General features: G+C 30.4%; 2 protein-coding genes and 1 long non-coding RNA gene across 3 annotated transcripts; 1 reads left to right on the forward strand and 2 right to left on the reverse strand.

Annotated features, from left to right (window-relative positions):
• Positions 1 to 2,049: 2,049 nt before the first annotated feature.
• On the forward strand, positions 2,050 to 3,873 carry LOC114173704 (transcription factor bHLH51-like). The gene is made up of 2 exons (XM_028058255.1): positions 2,050 to 2,995; positions 3,150 to 3,873. Exons 1-2 carry the CDS (start codon positions 2,651 to 2,653, stop codon positions 3,621 to 3,623), a joined length of 819 nt encoding a protein of 272 aa, XP_027914056.1. The 5' UTR covers positions 2,050 to 2,650; the 3' UTR covers positions 3,624 to 3,873.
• Positions 3,874 to 7,660: 3,787 nt separating this feature from the next.
• Positions 7,661 to 8,150, reverse strand: LOC114176939. The gene is made up of 2 exons (XR_003603088.1): positions 7,977 to 8,150; positions 7,661 to 7,891 (listed from the first exon to the last, which is right to left on the reverse strand). It is a non-coding gene; the product is annotated as an uncharacterized LOC114176939 (long non-coding RNA).
• A 6,256-nt stretch (positions 8,151 to 14,406) lies between these two features.
• LOC114175556 (RING-H2 finger protein ATL66-like) lies at positions 14,407 to 15,700 on the reverse strand. Its single transcript, XM_028060312.1, has one exon. The coding sequence runs from the start codon at positions 15,189 to 15,191 to the stop codon at positions 14,667 to 14,669; it is 525 nt and encodes a 174-aa protein (XP_027916113.1). The 5' UTR covers positions 15,192 to 15,700; the 3' UTR covers positions 14,407 to 14,666.
• Between the last annotated feature and the right edge of the window lie 565 nt (positions 15,701 to 16,265).

The raw sequence follows: 16,265 nt of genomic DNA on the forward strand, positions 1-16,265 counted from the left end.
AATACTATAGACTGATCCCAAAAAAAAAAACTGCACCAAAACAAATCAACAATAATTACCAACATCATGATGAATTTGGATTTTTTTTTGTTCAAAAAACTATGACTATAACGACCTTTCAAAACAAAATTTATTTTTTTATAATTATAAAGAAAATACTTTTCAAACATTTCTAAAAACTAAATATATTTATACTTTTTTCATAGTCATTAAGTTTTCCTTAGTGACATAATTCTCTAGTTTACTAATTAATCTATCAAGATGCTCATTTATTTAAGCTATTTATTATTTCATGCACAAACTTAAAATTGAGTTTCTAATTATATATTTGAGACTCAAAGTTGTACGTGAATTGTATCTCATTGCATGATATTGATAATACTTCAAAACCTTAGTAGAATGCATTATGAGTTCTTCTGTAAACGTAGTGTGTATTTTGAAGACACAATTAGGTTTCATAATCACTGTAGCATAAAATAAAGATGTCGGTGTAGCCACACTTAGAAAGTTGAATTGAATTGGTGAAATTTGCATTGCAGTGCAGGGAAGAACAACTACTGTTTGTCGAAATGGGTTGTTTATTATGTGAAAATGGTGGGTACGGCACAGACACTGCACCACGATCAAAATGTTGTTGATGATTAACTATTTTCGTTCATTTCAATTCAATCATACAACTATTTACACTTTTATCTGCTGCAAAGCTCACTCAATAATACAGCAAGTGTACCTTGCGAAGCACAGAACCATAAAGGTTGCAAAAAAGATTGCTTCTGCCATCTTTTTTCGTTCTGCATTGGATTCAAATTCAATGTTCTTCCTTCATTCTTGCAGTGTACTAATTACAGGCTTCACTCATTTGAAGATTTTTTCACCATCCTCAGTGGATAAGCATCAGTACCAACACCAACAAGAAGCAGGGAAGATTGGATTGGATCCTACAATATATTTTTCTCGTTAATTTGAATCTGAGTCTTCTCAAACCAGAGAAAAGAGACAAGGATCGGGTTCCAACATAAACTGGTTAAACACATGTGCTTCATTTCTTGACATATTACAATTTCAAGAGACGTGTTGTCTGTGTTCACTGTGATCCTTTTGGTTTTCCATATTTTTATCGTGACACTTAACTTGCCGACGGGGTGTATGTGTTTGTGTCAATGTGATTATTGTAAGATATACTGCAGATATGTTCTGAGATGATGGGACCCAGAAAGGCTTTGATGAGACAGATAGAGAAGGAAAAAAATTATGAAAAAAGAAGTGAAAGAAGAAAATACGGAACCATAAGAAACCACACACACAAGTTGTGTTGTATAACAAAGTGAGTGGTTGATCAGAAGTCGTGTCACTCTTTATTATGAGTTGCAATTGTGAGTGTGTATTGGACCCTACATGCAAGTAATTGAGCCTTCTTTGTTTGCTAGCAGACATACTAAGCAACCCTTTCTTATCAAAGTGTATAAAACTAGCCTTCTTTTACCGAGTCCCATGCTTTCAACTTTGAACTTCAAATCAAGATACATGAAGCTAACCAAATCTTGTCTTAGGATGGATACACAGCTGGACTAGTCAAGTTACTTGCATAGCATAAAATTGGTAAAATGGACCCACCAACTGTCTTCAACTTAAAGGGCAAATCGTGTACTAATCAGGTTACATCATGCGTTTGTTCAATTCATGATTCAGCAAATCTTGGGCTTTTTTTTTTATCTATGATCCTATTATGTGTGTGCTTATTTTCTTTCGGTAACCCTTTTCATCTTGGCTATCATGACAGGGACTAAAACTTTGGTTGGAATAATTGTACAGGGACACGGGTGAATGAAAGCGTGAAAGCTTAATTTCACCAAATTTATAATTCAGTGTGGAAGATCTTGCAGTATCTTTGATGAATGGGATCCACCACCACAAGCCTAGACACCACTTTCGTGTAAGCTCCAGTGCCTACTTTTTTACTTTATCAAACGATCAACCACTAAAAAGTATATATTTAAACAACTGATGAAGGTTGATGTGTGACTTCTTCTTTGGTACAATGACTGACTTTATTTCAGGTAACATCTAGGTAAATGTTATGAAAATACAAATGATTCTTCTTCTATTGTTTAAGTATATGTGCACTGCTATCTGAATTAGTCATGTTTGGCACAAAAGTTCAAGATAAGTAAAGCAACACCAACACGAGTTCTTATTCGGTGGGATCTAAGCTAAACATCAAGAGAGATCCAACAGCTATAATTATCAGTGGATCAGATAAAAGACTTTGTGGTCTAATAAAAATAAGAGACAATGAGTCTCTGATCATCATCCACTACATCAACTACTGACTACGTAACAGTGTTTCCCAAGTGTATTTGGCAGATACTACTCATGCATACCATTTCATTTCTCATTCAAATACGAATAATATTAGCTTAGTAGGTCAGGTCACCTCTGTCTTATTCTTTTACTCTTCGTTTTCCCCTCCTTCTAAAGTCCAAGTTCGTTAGATTTAGCGGAGGGAAAAATTTTCTTGTTGAAGTGACTGACAGGTACAGCCAAAATCGATTATCATTTTGACCAATGAAAGGGTATTGCTTATCACAGCAGTCACCATCAAGATAAGAAGATGATCGACCATTATTAGTGCAGCAAACAGTAACTATGGATGGGAGATAAAAGGCTCAGAAATCATGGAAGAAACTTTAGAATGGTTTCCATTGTGACTATGGAGAACTACTATGATTCTGGCTGGCACATGGGCACCACCTGGGCTCAATGCAGTGATCATTCTTCTTCCTTCGCAGTTCCTACACAAATACTTCCTCATGTCACTGACTCTGCCTCTCTTCAATTTGGTGAGTTCCACTCATGGCCACTTCCCATTGAAGGCGCTGCAGAAGACAGAGCAATGAGTGCTTCCAAGAGTCACAGTCAAGCTGAGAAAAGGCGCAGAGACAGAATCAATGCACAGCTTGCAACTCTCAGAAAACTTATTCCCAAGTCCGATAAGGTAAACCTTTTTCAGTTTTCATGAGTGGCATACTTAGTAGTACTATGAAATACGAACAATCAGAGAACAACATGGATTTTGTTCATGGCATCACTTATATAGAGGGAAACATGTGTGACCAAAGATGCTAATTTTAACATCTGGGTACTTGCAGATGGACAAGGCAGCTTTGCTAGGGAGTGTGATAGAGCATGTGAAAGATCTAAAGAGAAAAGCCATGGATGTTAGCAGAGCTTTCACAGTTCCAACTGAAATTGATGAAGTATCAATTGACTGTGATCATGTTGAAGATGAAAGCTGCACTAAAGTGAACAAATTGAAGGAGAATATTGTGATCAAAGCTTCTGTTTGCTGCGATGATCGACCAGAACTGTTCCCTGAACTCATCCAAGTCCTGAAGGGGTTGAGACTCACTGCAGTTAAAGCTGACATAGCCAGTGTAGGTGGTCGGATCAAAAGCAAATTGGTGCTTTGTTCTAAGGATAGTGAAGAGGGTGTTTGCCTCACCACTCTCAAACAGTCCCTCAAATCTGCTGTCACCAAAATAGCTTCATCATCCATGACATCTAATTGCCCCACCAGAAGTAAGAGGCAGAGATTCTTCTTGCCTTCTCGTTGCCTACAGTAATTTAATTATTTATTGCAAAATCATTTTCTTTTGCCCCTAAGGGTTATTTCAGTGGGGCAATTATTTGCTTTATTTTTCAATATTTATATACCGATAACATATATAGCTTTTTCCATTAGGAAGATGAAATCATGAAATATTAGTTCTGTGCCACCGATTAAACCATAGTTAAAGAGTGAGAAATCGGAGTGTGGCCTCCTCCTGCATCAGAAATAGAAAAGAGGCAAATTGATTTTACCTATCATGCAAGTAATAGAATGAGTGGGTGAGTAAAAGGGTGAATAACGTAGCAAGAGAAAAAGAAAGAGGAAAAAAGCAAGCGATCATTGAGTTGCTCGTTAATTCTTAGCAGACAAATGTTAGTGTTAAATCACTTCACGTATGACTTTAAGAATTAGATGTGATCAATGCATTCAGAAAATATTGGCACGTCCACTCAAGTAGTTTTCATCTTCTCAATCACAACACCAGATATTTCCTTTGTTAATTAATGAGGCCAATACTGAAAAACTTTCATGCTGTGTGAAAAATATATAATATTTCTTTAAAATAGTTAATTTGCCGTTTTTTTCTCATTTCTCTCTCAAATTCATAATTTTTGTTTTTGCATGTGTTTGACAAATCTAGTTAACAAGAAAACCGAAAGTTGAAAAGCTATGCTTTTGCTATGTTGCATTTGCACTGTATTTCTTATAAGCTGATCTAAGAACATTGTGTTGAGTACATTGTTCAAATAGTAATTTTCAGATCATGCCATTATGTAATGTGAATGGTTCATGGTTCATGGAATGTTGTCGACCAGAGTTCATGGAATATTTTCTAACATAGCAGCTGCTAATCAATTAGTGATTCTTCCACTATCCTAATAATTACTGGAAAATGTAAAAACTATGTTTTTTTATTTTCTCACGTGATTTTTTATTGAATGAAAAGGAATCTCTTCGCACAAATTTTCCCTCTTTTTTGTCAAATGATTTGACATTTTACATGAGTGTAACTTAAGAGTGTAAGAAAAAAGCAGATGAGTTTGAAAGTAGCAATGATGTTTAATGCAGTAAAAATGGGAAACTTAACGGTAAACGCAGGGCACGTTAAACAGCCGCAAAGTGAGAAAATTTTAAAGAGAGAAGACAAACACAAGTGAGTGGGAGAAAAAGAGGCGGAAAATGCTTTTACCACCAAATGAGGAATGCACGGACGTTGGACAAATTTAATAATGGCATCCACGATGTAACGTAGATATTATTTTATGAGAAATGCAAAAAAAAATGTTCTTAGAATATTTGTCAAAAATTAAAAGGAACGTTTTATCTTCAGATGCATAAAAAGTTTTTTTTATTCGTTTTGATGCCTTTTTAGATTATCTTAACTAAAAAAAAAAACATGTTTTTCTTAATTACTTAACTGCTGCCCAAATAAATAAAAAAATTAAAAAAAAACTTGTTTTTTTTTCTCTACTGTGCAATCACAAGAGAGGATAAGAACCGAACCTTATGTTTGAAAATCCAAAATCCAAATAGAACGAAGCTGAATGATTTTTCTTTTTTTACGTTTTAATGCACAAATGAAAAAAAGAATAATAATGTCTATAGTGAATTGGGTTTCAAGTTGGGTTTAACTTACTCCAAAATTCATTACACTACATTTCTTTGCTGAATCCATTTGCCACGATCATTCTGCATGCATCAACCAGTTAGCTTGATTCGCACATCAAAACTATAACATATTAGTAGAAACACATGTAGCTGTGTCTGCACTTTTTACATTTTAAGAAAGAAAATTGAAAGCATAATAAGAAACAGACGAATATTAAGGCAAAAATTATAAATGTGATAAAAAAAAGAAAAAAAAAGGAAATTCATGACAATTTAAAAAAAAAAAATCAATATAGTGGTTACTAAGAAGTCAATTAACAAAATTATAAAGATAAAATTAAAATTACGAAATGTAAATATAAAAAAAATCACATATACAAGACAACTTATTATTTCATCGTGCCACATTACACCTTATATTCTTATAACCACATAAAGGAATAAAATTTTGTTAACTATATGGGTAAAGACAATCAAATGAGTAATTCAATTTTTTTTATAAGAATTAAAATGTCTTTTTAAATGACATTTTTTAGGTATTTTGATAACTTCAAATAAAAAAGTATTTAGATTTACATAATGGAAAAGTAATTGTCCCTTGGTATCACTTGATCTTGATTGCGTTTGAGGTGGAGGGATGTAACATGTACTAAAATTTATGATTACCATATGGAGAGGTAGGGGCGTAGTGCCCTAATTGTTTCCTTTCTTTGAATATTTATCATTTATTTTCTTTCTTTTCTTCTTGTAAACCGACTTCTTGTAAAAGCTATTTTTAATACCATATTTTCTTTCTTTACTACCGAAACAAAGTGTTTTAAATATCTGTATTATAATATAGATTATAAACATAAGTTAAATCTATCTTTATTTATTCAAAGAATTTCAAAAAAGTTTTTCTAAAAGACAATTAACAATATAATTAACCATATAAAGAGTAAAATAGAAATATGAATTATGTGCGAAAGAAATCCTCTGTAGATTACCATATTTAAGTTATTACCATATTCCAAATTATCAATGTTAAATAATTGTTACAATATAGAGGTAGTTCAATGGCATTAAATTTTGTCTCGCACGACTTCATTTCACTCTAGGGTAGTATTTACTTGAGCTCTTGAAACGAAATTTGGCCTCTCCCTTTAGCGTTCGGTTTACGACATATTCAAGTAAAAAAGAGATAAAAACATTGAAGCATTGATCAATATCTAAACTCGTTAATACGAGACTGCAATGAAATTGATATAAATCGCCATACAGAATAAAATTCACAATTTCAACATTCACGTTCCATGTAAATTTTGATGGAAGAAATTAAAATATAAATTTCATATGAACACAATGTTCAAATATCACAACTAGAAAACTATAACATAATGAATTTATTACAATATATTTAATTGTTATATTTTCATTGATGAGATATTGAAGAAAAAAAAAAGAAACAAGATTACAGTCACACGTACATTCCTCTCAAGAAGTTGAATTGCACCATTCTCGGCACAATGATATGATAATTTCATAAAGCTTTTTAAGGTTCAGATTGTTTCTCCAAAGATACATATTTGCTAAGGTGTTTCAGAGTTTAAGTTACCGCTCTAAGATGTTAGTTGAAAGTGAGCGGGGTGAACTTGATCTCTCCAATGCAAAATCTCCACATCCTTATCCTAAGTTTGATTTAATTCAAAACACGCATTTTAACAAGCAACGATAGCCAAGGTACATCATCACCGCAAGATGAAAGAAACAAAGTGTATCATACAACCAAAACAAATGACAACTAAACACATCACCCTAATAAACTCCGAAGAATTACATTTCGGGGGCTCACATCTAAAAATAAAAATATACCGTGGGCACCTAGTGATCAAACTAAGAGCAAGAGCAGAAAATTCACAGAAACTGATACCAACAAATTAAACAGAGACCCTTCTCCGAGACTACAAGATCATGATAACACCTAACACGACTTCACAATCTTCTTCCTATGGAGCACATACATACATCACCTTCCTCTACTACCCAGCCATTGATGATATTTTTATTCTATCGAAATTCATTCTCTTTCACTGATCTAAACAAGATGGACCTTCACATCATTCGCATTAAGCAAACCAACCAAAACAACGTGAAACGTAACCAATGTATGCAAATTGCGTTACAGATCCCTAAATAAAATCAGATAACATTTTATATTATCATCAGCAACCCAATGTCGAAGCCTTCAATATTAACCAAACCAGTTAAATCCTTCGAAGCGTTCCTATATTTGAAGATATACAATCTTATGACTAAAAAGTTTATTTGTTCAAATTGACCTGTTACGTACTTAAATAAAGAGGGACCAAGAATTAAATTCCGAATATTAAAACTAGTTAATTTGCGAAATATGAACCAAATTCCGAAAATGCGAATCAAACAAAGAATGAAGAGAGATGCAAGGGTTTCGAATATTAAAACTAGTTAATTTGCGAGAAGAAAATCGTTTAAGCTAAGACAGAAGCGAAAGAAACCAATGAAATGTATGATAACATTAGATTGAGAAAGAAAACACATAACAGAAATGAAACAAAACTAAGGGCAATAGTTGCTGGGGAAACACGCACACTACTTCGATCTCTGCCTCATCTTTCGGCGCTTCCTCTTCAATCTCCTCATACGCTTCTTCTTCCACTGTACAAACCACGCTTTATCAGCACACAAATCATGCAATGAAAATACAGTACGAAAACAACAAATCGAACTAAAAAGACATTACCTTGGCTCTCATGGTGATCAACGATCAACAACCGAAAGGAGACTCAGAAGTAAAACCTTGGTAGATAGCAGAGACTAGGCTGCGTATTACTGATGGAGATTTACGCTTGAGGAATTTATAGCGAAGCAGAAACCCTAGCAAATAACAAGCATCGGGCTTAATCATGGACCCGGACCCGTTCAAACCTATACTGGATAGCCCAGTTCAAGCCTTTTATTACTGGCCCGATTCAGGTAAATGTTAGTTTTTAATGCATTTTAATTTAGAGTAACATTACGAATGGGATTTTTCTTTCTCCACCTCTAAAAATTTCTTCTACACCTCAAAAAAAAGTTTAAATCACAAAAATACCATTTAACCATTTAAATAAAGTCACGCACATTACACTCCCAAAATTACTTATGCATGTTGACTTTCAGTAAAAAATACTTTCAGAAGTCAAAATATGTAACTAGAACTTGATTTTCAGAAGTCAAAATATATAACCGAAAGTCAAATTCTGAAAGTCAAAATATATTACTGAAAATTGACTTTCGAAAGTCAAAATATATTACCGGAAGTCAATTTTTGAAAGTCAAAATATATTATTGAAAGTCAACTTTCAAAAATCAAAATATATTAACGGAATTCTGGAAGTCAAAATTAAATAAATAAAAATTTCTTTTTTGGCTTTTTATCTAAAGTTTAATAATATTTTAGTATTATTTATTTTTATTTTTATATTTATTTTTCAGTATATTAAATAAATATATATATATATATAGATATTAATATTTTATTTTATTTTTCAAATATGTATTAAGAAATATGAAAACATAAAAAATAATAAACTAAAAAAACATTTAAAATTTAGAAAACATAAATTTAAATAAAATTAAAAATAGTTTAAAAAAAATTAATATTTTTTTGATATGAAGTTTAAGAATTTTTAATTTAATTTATTTCTTAAGTATTTTTAATATATATTTAAAAAATAAAATTATATATATAATTTTTCATATAATGTATTACAAAAAATAAACTAAAAAATTAAATTTAAAAAAAAACTTTAAATTAAAAAAAAAACAAATATATATATATATATATATATATATATATATATATCGAAAGTCGATTTTCAGTAATATATTTTGACTTTCGAAAATCGACTTACGATAATATATTTTAATTTCTAAAAGTCGATTTTCGAGAATATATTTTGACTTTCAGAAATCGTCTTTCAGTAATATATTTTGATTTTTAGAAATCCACTTCCGATTATATATAATTTTGGGTGTGATATATATGACTTTACTTAAATATTCAAACGATATTTTTGAAATTTAAAATAATGTTTGGATGTGCAGGAAGAAAGAGCCTTACAAATTGACGATTCTAACTGCAAACTAACTAATATAGCTAAACACAAAATTTAAAGTGAAGACACAATGCCTAATTTTGAAACAGTGTATCAAAAGTCTAACAACAACAGTAAATGTATATATAATAAACACGGTAATTGTTTTTCAATTATTAGTGTACTTTATTTGTAAAGTGATATAAAAAGTGTAAAAAAAGAAAATACATGTTAAAATTCAAATAATTTAAAAAGAGGTTAAAATTCAGTCTTTATGATCGAATATCTGAACCCTCTATATGAATTCACCATGTTAATCGCGTTATTAACACTAGCATAAACACATGATAACGCTATGTGCAAGTTATTTAAATATGTATAAATTATTTAAATTTTACAAGTTGTAATTAAAATAACTAAAATTGTAAAATAATATATATATATATATATATATATATATAATCATATATATATATATATGATTATAGATAAAAAATAATTATTAAAATAAAAATATCATAATTAATATTGTGTAAATAATATTATGAGTAATTATTTAAATTTGAAAAAAATAGTTATTAAAATGGTAAAATATAAAATAATTATTTTAGTTATTATTCGAATTCAAAATATGTTTAATAAAATAATAAAATTGAAAAATAATTGTATTTATTATAAAAAATTATATAAATTTAAAATATAATAATTAAGAGGATAAAATTGAAAAAAGAGAAATGTATCTAACTAAAAAATTTGAATATTTATATCCCATTTCATAAACATGAGAGAAATGTTATATATTTAAAATTTGTTATATATAGTTAAAGAAAATAATAGAGGCAGTAGAGAAGAAAAAAATGAAAAATAGGACATTTATCTTGAAAGAAATGCGTATTTTTTTTTTATTATTTACCATTACTGATATGATTACTTATATATATATATATGATATATATATTGTATTAGTTATGTTTATTAAAACTTTTTTAATTTTTTCTATTTTACATTATTTTTGCTATGTTAAAAAAACAACATAAACCATTACAGTGTTATTGTATACCATTTTTTCCTTACTTCGTATGCTTCCAAAATAAATTACTTCTCATATGTATTATTTTCCAGTTATTTAAGTTTTAATTAACTTATTTGGTTTATTGAGTATTCCAATTTTTTTTTTCAATTCAATATTTATTGTTTGATTTTTTTATTAATCAGATTATATGATTGTCACTTTGTCCGCATGTTACAAATTTGACTACTTATGTTTAATGTAAAAATTATATTGTTGCTAATAAAAAAATAGTTTTTATTGTTTTCATTCAAAACATGTTATATATAAAAGATCCTTATGTTATTCGATTATTTTCACGTCATCACCTTATTGTTGTCATCATTATTAATAGAATTGTCCGTATCACTGAACATATATTCGGTAAATGTAATAAAAATCATCGTTTCAATTAATCTTAATATCATTTTATATTAACTACATTAATCTCACATTTTTAACATATGCAAGATGATGAGTAAGACAATAGTCATATTAATCAATTAACAAAATAAAAATATATAGTATGTACTCAATTAAAATATATAAAATTTTGAGTACTCAATAAAAAATAATTAAAATTCAATTAAAAATAATAAAACTTATGACGAACTTAAAATTTAATTTAATTTTTTTAATTTTTTTTTCTAATTTATGATTATGCCACCATCAAACTAATACTGATAGAAAGAGTGGACATGGCTTAAATGGGGAAAAAATGTGGGCACACTTAATTTGTGTCTCATGATACAATGTTGAGGCAAATTTATTATTATGGTGCAATTTTACTCGGATTTATTAACATGTATGAAGTCAATGTAATGTTGATAGGACTTGAATTTAAGTGTGTAATTGAAACTCAAGTAGTTCAAGGGTTTCTCCAATTGAGTTCTTTTTAATTTCACATTAAATTTTTGAGAGGCTACCACAACTTCTTTACATGCATCACTTATCTATCACTCACACACTATGTCGACTTTTTGTGTGTTAATTGATATGAATTATAATTGTGATTATTCTATGGTTATAGAAAATTATTATAAAGTGTAATCAATACATTAATAATTAAAGAAAATAAAATATATGATACATAAAACGACAAAGTAGTTAATACATGAAACATTAAAGAAATTAAGTTGCATGATATAAAAAGCAGTAAAATAAAAGCATATGATAAGAATATGAACCATTTTCACATGTGTCGATAAATATAAATAAAATTTATTGTTAATTTGAATATGCTGAATAAATTAAATGATAAGTAAATAAGAGAATAACATATAATACGAATAAAGGAATAATATATACGTATTTAATTAATATAAATTCCACACATTTTAAAAGCATAAAAAAATAATATATTAATATATATTGAATTTAATAAATTACAATATTTCATTTAGTATATTTAAATTGACGATAAATTTTAGTTATATTTCTCATCACATGTAAAAATAAAATAAATTATCATTTTATTTTATTTTTTTAGTACATCATTTATTTATTTTTTAGTTTTATTGACTTTTGTATTAACTATAATTCATAATAATTTTTGTATAACTCTAGAATGATCATAATCATTCTCACATTTTTATATTTGTGTATGCATTAGAAGATCTTAAATTGAAAAAAAAAAAGTGGCAACACCTTTTAATGATTATTGTATTAATTATAATGCATAACAATTTCTTACAACGGTAGAATAATTATAGTCATTCTCACATATTCTCATTATTGCGTAATCAGAATTTGTATATGCATTAGAAGATCTTAAATTGGAAGAAGTGGTCACACCTTTTAATGGTTCTTGTATTCATTATAATTCATTACAATTTTTTATAACCGTAAAATAATCATAATCATTACCTTTTAATGATTTTTAATTAATTATAATTCATAACAATTTTTATAACCGTAAAATAATATAACAATTCTTTCATATTCTGACTCTTGCATAGTCCCTATTTGAACATGCATTGAAAGATTTTAAATTCCAATAAGTGATAAAGTGATAACACCCCTCACAACTTCAGGGTAATATAAATATAACTAACTGTACTACTTCAATTTCAATCATACTATATATATATATATATATATATATATATATATATATATATATATATATATATATATATATATATATATGTAACATCACGTGTTGCAGTTTCTTTTATTTTCAAATAAAAATAGTGTTACAAAAATTGTCGATACGAGCGCTGCAAATTTTGTTGTGTCCAGTTTACTAACTGCATTGAACCCACGTGACATGTCTTCTACTTTATGTTATCTTTTATGATATAAACCCGAGGTCCATGCCGGGATTTTTACTGTTTCATGCTATATTTAAAAGCCAATCATATTGTATATTTTATCACGTCTTAAATGTTTATTTATTAAATAATTAATTAATTTCTTTCTAAAACTTTTAGAGTGAATAACAAGAGACGTGGAAGGTACAAACATGCATATGAAAATATATTTCATAAAACAAGCCAGTTTAACCTGAACATGCAAGTTGTAAAGTCGACTTACACAGGTCACATGAAAAAAAGTCCATACAAATTATAAATACTAAGTTAAAAGTTTCTCTATGTTAAATTGTGATACGCTAAAAAAGGCATCACAATAGGAGGTTAAACAGAGGGAGAAATAATTGTCATGTAAATCCTTTTTCCTCCAAAACAAAGATACATAATTTTAAATAAACTTTGACAAAAACAAAAATCGTTTTTCGGGTTTCTGGCTAATGAATCCGAATACTTACTACGTATCACTCTTGGGAACTCGAACTCGATATCGCTGTATAAAAATGAAAGTTTGAAGAAGTTTATACTAAAATTAGAAAAATATATTTAACAATTTTAATGAAAATTTATCTTTAATTCACAAATAATACTTCTTAGAAATAACACGATTAAATAATTCTCCTCGAAGCGTTGTTATCTTTACAAAAAAAAAGGGAAAGGAAACTCTTTTGAACAAAATTAAAGCTGTTGCCTTTTTCCCGATTCAATTGGATAATGCCTTACTTTCGGTTTACAGTCGATGTACACATTACTCCAAAGTACAGAAGCACAAGTCAAATATGGCTTTTCATTTTTCTGATGCCATTCTTTTGAAAACAGTACGCCAAGTGGATCAAGTTAAACAATCTAGTTAGTAGTTGCTTCACGGAACTATCACATGATGCACCACCACCCCATAACACTCATGTCACTAATCAATCATTCACTTTACATGTGCTGTTTCATTTTTCTGATTTTACATATAATATGATACGATAAAAATGTTTATGTACAATCACTGCTTTACTAAAAAGATGAAAGTTAAATGCACGAATTGCATTCTCCATCTCTGATATCAGGCAAGCTTCCGCAATGAATGCTGCTGGTTTATCTAAGAACATCACGCAAGTTGGGAGATTAATTTTCTTGCACAACATTATTGTCCCTATGCCATGTTCGATTGCTTTCGAACAGAAATAGGTGCGCGAAACCATTGGATAAGGAGGGACAAGGAAATCTCCTCGAACTTAACTAGTTACTCGACGCAGCATTGTTCAACTACTGCAAAAATTCATGCACGGCATTTTTTCTAAATAAAAAATTTACACACTTTAATCGTAACATGGAAATTCGTATTCTTACTTTACAGCAAAATATAGAAAGGAAAATATTAAAGAAGTTGATTGGATTGTACTTAGGTGAGGACCAATAAGCTCCTTAGATTAAGAAAAGAGCACGCATCGTGGATGATCTTTTTGGGGTCCCAATACCAATTAAAAAAAATCTTGCCATATCCAATTATAGAACCTTGTAAGCAGGACCACATAGATGACTCAGAAGAGCAACGTCTTTGAGGACTTTTGTCAAACAAGTGGCGCTGGGGAGAATTATATGACCTTTCCGAACCCGGTCGTCTATCATCCAACGTGGGAACATACCATAATTTAACAATATCACAGACAAACCCCACATTCTCCCCCTCTACGCCATGTGCAAATGTCTAACAATATTCTCCAAAACAACTCAAGCAATACGAAATGGTGCCAAGAGAATTCAAAATTGTATATATCCACATATAACTAGCAGACATCTGGCTCGAGTTCTTTTTACAACAACTTACAAGACGCAAAACAAACAACAAACTGATTCTTCTTCCAGGTTGGAAAACAAGATTAAGCAAGGAAAACAAATACTGGTTTAACTTAATCAGGGTCTCAATTTTGAGGTCTGATTAATTTAAATACAAGATTTATTTTTCAAGAATAACAATCTTACCCGATTGATTCTAAGAAAGAAAGCTAGAACTGGAAATCAATTCTGAGGGGTGGTTCCTGAATCAAAACCTTTGGGAAAGAAAGTTCAACCTCGAGAGAAGCTCTGCAGAGAGGGCAACTTGAGTGGTGAGTGAGCCACCTATCAACACATTCACAATGGAAATAATGGTCGCACGCCGGCAAAATCTTCACTTTCTCGCCGTCTCCGAACTCGCCGAGGCAGATGCAACACTCCGTCTCGTCCCACGAGTTTTCGTCGCGATCCGAGGGCGCGTGGTGAAGGATTATGGGCAGTTTCTTGAGGATTGCGGGGTCCAGTCCCTGTGACTGAGGGAGTGACGGCGCGTGGGCAGCGGCGGAAAACGCTGTGGTTGGAAGGCGCCCCTGGTAGCGGCAAACCCAGCGCGTGTATATGAAGAGAACCGTGACGAGAAGGATAATGGAGAAGAGTACTATGACGAAGAACAAAGTCCTTCCTCGGATCTCGAGGTCTCTGTCATCGAGTTCTGTGTAGTGCCAAGTGAATGGTCGTGTATCTGGGCTTGCCATCGGGATCTGATTCCACGGTGTAGGAATTGTGGTGAGTAAACGCGGCGGGTAGCGGAGGAGGGCTGCGACGGTGGGGCATCAGAACTTAACAGTATCATGTGACACTGTTGGTTGCTGTAGTTAGTATCGGTGGCGATGACGAAGTGAGAGCTGACACGAGTGGCTAAGGGTATTTATAGGGTTAAGTTAGGTGAGAAGTGTACTCCCAAAGTCGGCGCGTGGATGAAAATGTTAGTTTGTTTTATAATTAAGATTTGTTCTGATTTAATTTTATATAAAAAGGAAAACGGAAAGCGAATAGAAGAGAAGAGAAGAAGAAGAAGAAAGGTGAAGTGTTGTATTAGGATTAGTAGACATCAAGGTTATGATATTAGTAGATGATTATGCAGCAGGGTGTAGGGCGTTCGCCGACACGTCCTTTTTCCTCGGAGACACCGTGCTCACAGTGGTTACGATAATGTGTCCTTTGTATACTGGCCTCTTTCTTCCACGGAATTTCTTTCGAGACAAATTAAATTAATTGCTAAAAAACGAAAGGTGTCTTTCTGTGTTTGATTTCAATAAAATTAACATTTTAAAGTTACCAATTTCGATCTACCTTCTGGTTTTATATCTATTTACTATACTTTATTTATGTTTTTCTATAATTTTCTTTACTTTGTCTTTCCTTAATATATTCATATTTATTTTATTCATCGTGGTCGTTTTAACTTTTGCTTTCTTTTTCTTTCAAAACAGATTCTTTTTACATTGGATTTTCACATTCAATGGTAGAAACAATTTCACATTCTCTCTTATAATTGAAATTTTAAATAAAAGTGCATATAATAATTAAAGATATTTTTAGATTATAATATATAAAGTGAGGAAATTTTATCATTTAAAATCAGTTCATAATATTAAATTAGATATAAATTCATATTTTAAAATAGTAAGATTTGCTATGTTTATTTGTAATATGATATCACGTTATTATTCTAATACGCATGAATACTACATCTTGTATTTGGATATTTAATCTTATAAAAATCAACATTAAATATAAATATTTTGAGGTTTATAAGAGAGAGGGTA

The sequence above is a fragment of the Vigna unguiculata genome, chromosome 1, assembly GCF_004118075.2.
Source record: "Vigna unguiculata cultivar IT97K-499-35 chromosome 1, ASM411807v1, whole genome shotgun sequence".
Lineage (NCBI taxonomy): Eukaryota > Viridiplantae > Streptophyta > Magnoliopsida > Fabales > Fabaceae > Vigna > Vigna unguiculata.